Source organism: Impatiens glandulifera, chromosome 5 (genome assembly GCF_907164915.1).
Source record: "Impatiens glandulifera chromosome 5, dImpGla2.1, whole genome shotgun sequence".
In the NCBI taxonomy this organism is placed as follows: domain Eukaryota; kingdom Viridiplantae; phylum Streptophyta; class Magnoliopsida; order Ericales; family Balsaminaceae; genus Impatiens; species Impatiens glandulifera.
The window spans coordinates 5,266,558-5,276,844 of NC_061866.1; the positions used below are offsets into that span (position 1 = coordinate 5,266,558).

The 10,287-nt window shown below is 31.6% G+C and overlaps 1 protein-coding gene across 1 annotated transcript; it reads right to left on the minus strand.

Annotated features, from left to right (window-relative positions):
- Nucleotides 1-895: 895 nt before the first annotated feature.
- LOC124940409 (zinc finger CCCH domain-containing protein 11) lies at nucleotides 896-4,507 on the minus strand. Its single transcript, XM_047480926.1, has 8 exons — nucleotides 4,132-4,507; nucleotides 3,949-4,033; nucleotides 3,681-3,824; nucleotides 3,505-3,593; nucleotides 2,268-2,456; nucleotides 2,040-2,170; nucleotides 1,688-1,790; nucleotides 896-1,369 (listed from the first exon to the last, which is right to left on the minus strand). The coding sequence occupies exons 1-8, from the start codon at nucleotides 4,297-4,299 to the stop codon at nucleotides 1,163-1,165; spliced, it is 1,116 nt and encodes a 371-aa protein (XP_047336882.1). The 5' UTR covers nucleotides 4,300-4,507; the 3' UTR covers nucleotides 896-1,162.
- Nucleotides 4,508-10,287: the final 5,780 nt, after the last annotated feature.

Below are 10,287 nucleotides of genomic sequence, written 5' to 3' on the forward strand. Positions count from 1 at the left end.
AATATGAATTATTTGATATATGATACCTAAAACAATTGTCAATTAAATGTCTCATGTGAATTCATATTGAAATTGAAAAGACTAGGCTATCTAAACCATAATCAAACCGATTTAATATCTTTAATCCTTGCCAAAAAGACTACTGTCTAAACCATAATCAAACCGATTTAATATCTGATATATTTAATCCGTCGAAAATAAAATTAATACCAAAAAGACTATCTAAACAAAAGTCAAACCGACTTAATATCTCGTATATCCAATCCGTCTAAAATAAGTGTATGATCTTGATTGAATATATCCAAAAACACCGATCCAATCCAACTTGTTAAATTATACTAAGAACACATTAAATAATCTAAGCAATTGTGAAACCAACATAGTATATTAAATAATCTACACAATTGTGAAACCAACATAGTATCTGGTATATCCAATCTATCTAAAATAAGGTGGGATCCTGATTGAATATATCCAAAAGACCAATCCAATCCATGATCATCCCTAATTAAATCTCTCGTTGAATTCATACTAAGAATACCTTAAATGAGACTGAAAACTTATAGGGATTGCTAACTTCCTAAAGAAAACTTTATTCTTCAAAGGTCTAACCGGAACATATCAGTTTTCTATAGAGTATTTTTTTAATCTTACAAAGGATAATAATCAGAGTAAGTTCCCTAGGTCAATCCTATAGATTCATCCTATAAATTCACCCGTTGGGCTAATGTATATAAGAAAAAATGGTTGGTGAAAGACCCTCAAAAACACAAAATAGTTATCCTAAGCCAAGCCATCCATTGAAACTTGAAACAGTAAGCAACAAAAATCAAATTGAGGTAAGAAAAAGAAATTTATTTGTAGACATAATAATAATAATAATAAAAACCTCATCTTGTCACAAAGCAAATTATTCAAACAAACAAAAAAAGGCAATCTTACTTCCTTGTCTGTCATTTGTTCATTTCCATGGAGAATGAATGAATCAATTATCCATAACATTCCCCCCACCCCACCAAACAACAAAAAAAATGTATTAGAAATACAGAATCTACCAAAATTAAAAGTTCTCACCTCTAGTAGCAACAAAGGTCCAAATGTTCCAGCAAGCAAAATGATAAAACTAATTATCGGACACAGTTTTTAAATTATCTGATGATCATCATGTGCTAGGACCAGCCTCATTAATGTGGACATTTCTGGATAGGCTCGCTTCCAGTTCATCTAACTCGTCCATATCCAGCTCATCATCATCGTCTTCGTCAATATCATCATTGTCGGTCTCATCTTTGGCAGGAGGAGGAGCTTTATGATTACCAGCAATGGAGGTTGAATTACTTGGTCTATCCTTAGCTGAATTTGCATCAACCTGAATTAAGGGTTTTTCATATGCTAATCAGTAATCTGGGGTGGGTAATACTTGGCTATTGGAAATATATAATGTTTGCCAAAACTCAAATAGATCCAAAAAATTAATTTGAATGAAGAAACAAAATAATTACACTATAATTTGGAACATGATCTATAAATGATTTGTATACCAAAGGAATCAACAAAAATAACACATAATCTGGATCCTAATCTAAAATATAATATCTAATTATGAGTGAGAAAAAACCCTTATATTACACTTTGAGATTGTAATTACGAAAAAATACTAGTTTTCAAATAGGCTCAATGAATATACCTTCGGTTCATTGACATTTGGTTCTTCATCACGATGGTACCCTTCATAGGCCTCAGCATCATCCACAAACAAGCTAGCATCCGACAGGAAGAGCTCGCGACCACTAAAACGGGTAAAACAAATATGACAGGTTAGGAATAGCCTATAGCCATATGGTTTTCAGATGACATATTTGATCAAAATATCCAACAGTTTTTTTTCATGCATATGTATGCTCTTCTTGGCTCCATTAGAAAAAACTTTTATCATCAAGAAAATTTTGAATTTATTAATGACTAAATTTAGTTTCGTGGATCCAAGAAAGAAAAAAAACATTTCAACTGGGCCATTGTAAAGAATATTAATGCAACACCTCATTCTGTCATTCTTCGCCCTCTCTGCTCTTTGAGCAGCCAAACCGGCTTCTCTTTCATCCAACTTTTTCTGCTTCCATTGCATGAAAAGCTCAGTATTGAGAGGAGTTGAAGCAGTTAGCTTCGATCGCTGTAAACCAAATCAAATTCCTCATTAACACCACCATAACTAGGAATTATATAACATATCAAAATAAATTACATCATATCAAGTTCAGCTATATCACCTGAGCATCAATCTCTTCTTCAATAGGCATCTTTTCAGATTCCTCTTGTAACAATGCCTTCATCTGAGACTTTAAAATATATCCCGGAGGAAGAGCATGTCTGTAGTGGCATTCTTTGCCGCCATTAGGACAAGCCCAAAACCATCCGTATTGTTTCTTCTCCACAGCATCTAGAAAGTGCTTACAAACCTAAATACACATGGCAGAAATGTATTATATAAAGATTTGAAACCAAAAATAAGGATAGTGAGGCAAAACTAGGCATGATAGTGAAATCTAAATGGAAAAGATACCCGAAATAACAAAGAACTTAAGGACTTTCAGAACAAGCAAATACCAATTTGTAAAGTGAACTTCAGCAGTACAGAAGAAACAAAAAACTTAAGGACTTTAGAACAAACAAATATCAATAAATGCCACAATTCTTGTAAAGTAAACTTCAGCAGTAGTTCGATTGTAGACACTAGTGACCCGTGTCTTAGCAGTGTTTGAGTAAGTGATTAAGTTGTGTTATCAAACACTGCTAACACTCTTTATAACACAACTTATCACTTAATCTAAATGATTATGAGCTGATTTGAGTTAAGTTCATTAGATAACTATTATTTGAAATCACTTCATTATATAGGTTCAACTCAAATTAAGCTACAAAAATTAAGCTAAAACTTTTGGTCAGCTATGGATGACTTAACTAGGCAATCTAGTAAGAGCGTAAAAAATCAAACTTTTTTCTAAAATTAATCAAACTACGTCATTAGAAGGGTAAATTGGCTTTTAAGTACTTTCTCAACATTAGTTTTACATTTTATCAAATCTGGCTTATATACAATGTACTTCAAACTTAGATACTTTCATTTGGTTTATTCAAACATTTATTTTCAGACTCATTCAGCACATAAAATTCAATATTGATCATTCAACACTATATTTTACTTTATTGCTTACCTTGACTTATTTCATCTCGTTCCTCTATGTATCTTGAATTACTTTATGATAAAGTGGACACGCTTAGGGTGGATTTGATAAAACTGAAAATATAGTGTTGAATTTTATCAAATCCACCCTAAGCGTGTCCACTTTATCATAAAGTAATTCAAGATACATATAGGAACGAGATGAAATAAGTCAAGGTAAGCAATAAACTTAACTTTGTCAAATCTGGAGGAAACTTACAACAAAAAGTCATGCTTTCAGTTAATATGCATTTTTATAAGCCAAGTAAACTATGATAACTCACAATCTCAGTTGGTCTATTCGGGTTATATTCATTCTTTTTGGACTCCACCACCTTCTCCAAAGTTTCTTGATCCCAGTCCTCCATGGTATCTGTTACACGGTAAAAAAAACATAGAAATACTAACCAAGACTAGAGATGCATGGAACACTAAACATATCTCAAGATCAACAAGCAACCTTCATCATCACGCTTGTCACTATAAATATCAATCTTCTCGCCTTTCCTCTGAATATTCAGGTCATGAGAGAACTTGCACTTAAATCCCTTAGCACATTGCCCTGCTTTAAAGAACTCACACAATATGGACTTCGGATCAACACCTGTCAGGAACCAATAACCAATAAACAAGTTAATTTACAAGATCACACTAATAACCCATTAGGAAATCATCCATCTTGATAATATCTAAACAAAGAAAAACAAAACAGCCAAACAATCAATTACCAGCTGGGACTTTGGGCTGGCTCACAGCAACTTTGAACAAGTCATTTAACTCCTTCTCTCGAGCCTTCTCTTCATCCTTCTTTTTCTATTGATTTAAATTAAACCACAGTAATAAGTTAATACCAAAGAAAGCGATCCAAGATAAATATTAGAATCTATAAGGTAAATGTCTCGGAAAAAGACCTTAGCTTCGAGCTTCGATGGGTCAGGCTTGGGCTGGGCGGATAGCTGGATGGATTTGACATACTTCTGCACATTTTTAGACTTGTTCTTGTTCTTGAGGCCAAAGGTCTTGTCTTCGACGGTCTTCTGCTTTTTAGCTACCTCCGCTTTAGATGGTTTCGGTGGCATCTCCAATAACCCTTATGATATCTCTCTCGTCAGAGTTCAATAGTAGCCCTAATATGGGACGATTTGAATAAGCGGATTCGTCTACAGATCAGCTAGTACTGCAATTATTAGGGTTCCGGCTAAGAGCCGCCGATGTGGATGGATGAGAGAGAGGATCGTCACACAGCTTGTGGCGATGTAGAAACGGGAAAAGAGGAAGGAAGGGGATGCGTCTACAAACTACGATTAACCTAAATTATCTTTTTGTCCAATTATTTATTTTTATTTTTATTTTTATTTTATTTTTATGTTATTGAATAATTTATAAATAATAAGTTTTATTAGGTTTTGAGACGGGTGGATTTTATTAACCGGGCTTGAATTTTGAATTGCGTCATATTAAGTTTAAAGTATTAAAAATTTAATTATTTAAGACTTTTTCCCAATTGTCAAACTTTTTATTTTATTGTATATTTTTTATTTTTTAATCTATTTATCACTTTTTAAATGAATTGATATTTAAAAACGTTTTGAACTTTTTTTTTTAATTAAGTATTGTTTTCGAGATTTATAGATTTTAGTTTATTGAAGTTGATTTGAGTGACTAAAAGAATTATATTATAAAAAAAATTGAATTTTTTTTAAGAGAAATAGATTTTTTATTTTTTATTTTTAAAACAAAACTGTTAAAAGACGATTTGAATACTTAAAAATATGTAATGTGTGGGAATAATTGTTAAAAATCGGAAAAAATATAATTTTATTTTTTATACAAATACGGTATATTAATTAAGAAAAAAAAACTATGTTAAAATAAGAAAATTGATGTTCATTCGTTTGTGAGAAAACATCAAAATCTATATATATATAATGATGCTTAATTTTTAAAGTGTCCGGATTGCCGGGTCGAGAGCTGTGGTTAATTTGGATACTTGGGTCGGATTGTGGGTTTACCCGTTTTTAAATTTAAAACGGTTAAAAATAAAATTAAAAATGCTAGAGGTATGTTTCGAACTTGCAACCTAACAAAACAAGTACAACTCTTTAACCAACTAGGCTACAAAGACTTTATATTTAAAATTCAACACCAAATTTGATAAACGCGGGACGTTTTAACATTAATATAAGTTTAACTTTTTAACTAACTAATCTATATATATAATGATGCTTAATTTTTAAAGTGTCCGGATTGCCGGGTCGAGAGCTGTGGTTAATTTGGATACTTGGGTCGGATTGTGGGTTTACCCGTTTTTAAATTTAAAACGGTTAAAAATAAAATTAAAAATGCTAGAGGTATGTTTCGAACTTGCAACCTAACAAAACAAGTACAACTCTTTAACCAACTAGGGTACAAAGACTTTATATATTAAATTTAAACACCAAATTTGATAAATGCGGGACGTTTTAATATTAATATAAGTTCAACTTTTTAACTAACTAATATATAATAATGTTGAGTAAATGGATACTTGGGTCGGATTATGTGTTGACCTACCCATAAATTTAAAACGGTTAAAAATAAAATTAAAAATGTTATCCGTAATTTTTTTCACGGTTTTTTATATTGTTACTCGTGCAAATGCACGGGCTAAATGCTAGTTGTGATAATTGAAGTATCATAGGTAACCATTCAAAATTCGAGCATCAATTAATGATATAAGTCCGAGCATTATATAACAATTGCGCCATTTTTAATATTAGACTTATTTAAAAATTATTTTATTTATGCCTGAATTATCAAATTTGGATTAGAGATAATTGAGATTTCGGATATTTTTTTAAATCTCACAAATTAAAACTTCTTATTATTAGTTTTATATAAAATGAGATTTTGTTCATAAGAGGTTAACATCCTATGATAATTTCTTAATATGACATCCATAATTAAAAAAAATACATTATGCCTCACTTTTATTTACAATTTGATATTTTAATAATATATATATATGTAAAATGAAAGTTCTTCAACATTGTGAAATTACATCTTCTTCCTTTCATATTGTGATTCGTACATGCTCGGCTAAGAATCTTACATTTGCTAACGCACATTTGCTCAACTCTAAGACTTTTTGCATGCGACTCATGAACAGGACATTATCTATCTGCCATGAATGAAAAATAAATCACGAATCACAAGTAGAAAAACAATATTGATTAGTTAATGATAAAAAAAATTACTTAACCCATCATCGCCACTAAATAGAAAAATGAACCAAAATGAGTTTGGTAATAACAATGCGATAATGATCGGATAATATATGTCAGTCACAACTCTACTCTCCGGATGGAGTCAATCCTCTCTAAATTAAAATTGGAGAATAGAGTTGTAAATGCTAACCTAGGTTGGGGCGAAAACTCCAAAACACAACCGAAGAGCTTAGATAGTGAGCAAAAAACGAAATAAAAGGCGAGTGAAGTCGGTTGAATCATGACTCATGAGGTGAAGAGGTGGGGAGTCAGACAAATAATGAGTTGGAGAAGAAGGGAGTTAGACATGATAAATCACAAGGTGAAAAGAAGGAGAGAATAATCGTTCGGTGAATAACAATTAAAAATAAAAGCACAATATTGAAGAATATTTATATAATTTATATATATATATATATATATATATATATATATATATGAGAAATGATTAGGTGAGGGAATTTGGTGAGGGAATGATGTGGCATAATCTTATTCGCTGAAAAAATTAAATAATTTCTCTCTTTTCTCTCTTTCCTCCCACTTTTACATTTTCCAACCAATGAAGGTAATGCCATGTCATTCCTTCACTAAATTCCCTCACTCTATCACTCCTTTATATATATATATATATATATATATATATATATATATATATATATATATATATATATATATTAAATAATAATAATAAATGTTAAGTGTGATTTTTAGTGACATGGAATATATTTATTTTTAATTATAATGTCATGGACAAAGTATTTTAACAACTATTTAATACAGTTAGAGCTAAGAGTGTAAGCGGTTCAGTTTAATCGATTTATTGACCGAAATGTACATCCAAACGGTTGACGTCGGTTTACTTCAAACCGTTGGTCCATTGACAATTTTGGTCGATTTAATCGGTTTGATCCAGGGACGGACCCAAAAATTTGAGTTAGGGTGGGTTTGAAAAATATTTGAGTTGTGTTTAAGAAAATGACGAGAATTTATGGATAAAACAAGCGAATAAACGTAAATTTGACCCAATTTTTAATAATTAGATAAACAAATAGTAAATTAAATTAAAATTAATAAAAATGTTAGATGTCATATCCTATTTTTACCTAAATTTTTTTTTTGTTAACATATATACCATATCAAGTATCAACATCTTTCCTTCACTATATTAGAAGTGGAATCCATCAACATATTTTATTAATATGGTAAATGAATATAGTAAACAATAAATTATTTTAATATTTTAACTATTAATTATTTAAATGACATGAGTTAAAAAGAAAATTTAGATTGAACATTATTAGTTGTTTAAAAACAAATTCTTATAATTTTAATCAATTAAGGCTTTAACTCTAGTGTTTATTATCAATATTTAATATTAAAAAATATATATTATTAAAAAAGTGTCTTTTCAAGAAAACAAGTTAAATATGGATTTTGCAAATAACCCAACGGGAGGTGCCACGTTTACAACCTGCAAGTTACCAAGTCACCACTAAAAAAATAATTAGGGGCGTGTTTAAGCCACCTCAGCCCTCCCTTGGGTTTGTCCCTGATTGGATCCATTAACAAATTTACTAAAATTGATTAAATATATATTAATAAATACATATTTTTATGTATATGAACAAATACAAGTATTATGAATAAGATTCTATAACATAATTCATGAATCATAGTCGGGTTCGGTTATATAGTACCCATATATAAAAATATAAAATAATCGAACTCGACAATCGGATACCCAAGTATCGAGTATACAATACCCATGATATCCCTAAGTTACTCCTTACACTTATACATGAAAAACATATCAAATAAATGTCACATTTGAGGGGCGTAAAATATAAAATAGAGATTTAAAATATCTGAATTAGTGGGTTTGGGTATACAATATCCTGATATAAAAATATAAAATGGAGATTTAAAATACCCGACTCCTAATCGGGTTCGGGTATACAATACACATATATAAAAATATAAAATGGAGATTTAAAATATCTGAATCATAGATGGTTTGGGTATACAATACCCATATATAAAAATATAAAATGGAGATATGGGGAATCAAACCCTCTGTGACTTTTTCATGCAAAGCGAGCGTTCTACCATATGAGATACATTTCAAATGATTCTTGTAACCCCGGAAAAACATTGTCCTAGAAAAAACTCGAGGTTCGAGAAATTTCAACATCGATTTGCGTGTCAGTAATTTTTAATAAAATATTTTTTAAAAAGATTTATAAAAATATGTCATGACATTTTAAAATTAATTATAACAATAATTAATTATGATCAAATTTCAAATAATCAAATTAAAATTTGATTATAGAGATCTATGTTTAAATTAATTAAAAATAATTAATTTAAAAGATTATTTATTTTATAACAATAGTTAATTGATTTTTAAAATCAAAAAATTTATAATCTATAAACGTATTTTTTACTAAAGTCTCTTTTATATTTGGTGTTTAGTGATACTCGGGAAAGGGCTTCATGCTATATCATTCGTACCCGTTTTAAAACGGTCTCTACTTTATAAAGTATTGTCTTTTAAAAAAATGGTTTTATTTAACCAATTATTCTTTAGATCCTAGACATGCATAGACTTTTTTTTTTCAAATTGTAAAAACAATATTTAAATGCTGGTACCTAAGTGTCACAGGCATAAACTCGGTCACCGAATATTTTCTCGTCATGCGCCGTACTAGGCTAGATTGCCACAATCCTAACTAGTCAGTCTTCTAAAAGATTAAAGAAGATGGAATACTTGAGAGAGAGAGAGAGCGCTTGGAGAATATCTTGTTTATTGCTTTACAAGAGTGAGGTGGTGTACATGGTTGAGTGTTTTGAACATGGTCCTTGGTTAATGGCCAAATCTTGTTTATATACAAGTGGGAAGATCATTATAGATCTTCCTTGTCCTAGAGATTTCTAGACTCTTCTATTACTAATCTAGACCTAAGAATTCTTAGAGACATCTAGAGAATTCTATTATCACCTATACTTGAGAACTCTTAGAGAATTCTAGAGAGTTCTCATACCTTACATACAAAAAGGAACTCCTAGAGAATTTTAGAGAGTTCCATGACCCTACTTACAAAAAAAGGAACTCCTAGAGAATTCTATAGAGTTTTATGACCTCACTCACAAAAAGGGAACTCCTAGAGAAATCTAGAGAGTTCCATGACCAACCAAAACCCAGGAACTCCTAGAGAATTCTAGAGAGTTCTAGAAATGACCACAAAAACCTGGAATATTCTGGAAAATGCACCTTGTGGGCTTGAAATGTGCACTCTATACCAATGGGCCGTGAAATTCTCCCTCACCTAAGTCGTGGCCGACCTCGGCACGACCTTAGAACGATGCATGGTAATCTTCTTTCTAGCGTCGGCCAACTCCAATTGATATGAGACGTTTCCCACACGTCTCTCGATTGGAAAAGGTCCCTCGAATCTACGGACAAGCCCTTAAGCACAAACTGCAAAGACTTCAATTGTTGCGGGGGAAACTTCCCCCTTCCATCGTCCCCGACTGCACGCCCTCTTAGATCTGCCCCTCTCTTCATATTTTTGGTGTCTCCCTTCAAAGATGCCCAAGCACGACATGCTTTCTTTCCCACGGACTTGGCGCGAGTGAAGGCGGACTGACTTTAGCCCATGTTGTCTGTGGCCAAACCTTGTGGATCTAATGGTTTCGTGCCTTTAGCTTTGAGCCACTCGAAGACCTTGCACCTCCTTTGGACTTCCTTAGGTACTTCTCCTTTCCCCTTGGAACCGTCCCCAATATCCACCTTAGCAAAAGTGGTAAAAACCCCTTTACCAC

What these genes read in the sequence shown, in the direction of transcription:
- LOC124940409 (XM_047480926.1), bottom strand. Translation starts at nt 4,299, where the DNA reads ATGCCACCGAAACCATCTAAAGCGGAGGTAGCTAAAAAGCAGAAGACC. An exon ending in TGACAAGCGTGATGATGAAG is followed by an intron (nt 3,594 to 3,680) that starts GTTGCTTGTTGA and finishes ACCGTGTAACAG; the next exon opens with ATACCATGGAGGACTGGGAT. An exon ending in AAGAAGAGATTGATGCTCAG is followed by an intron (nt 2,171 to 2,267) that starts GTGATATAGCTG and finishes TTTGGTTTACAG; the next exon opens with CGATCGAAGCTAACTGCTTC.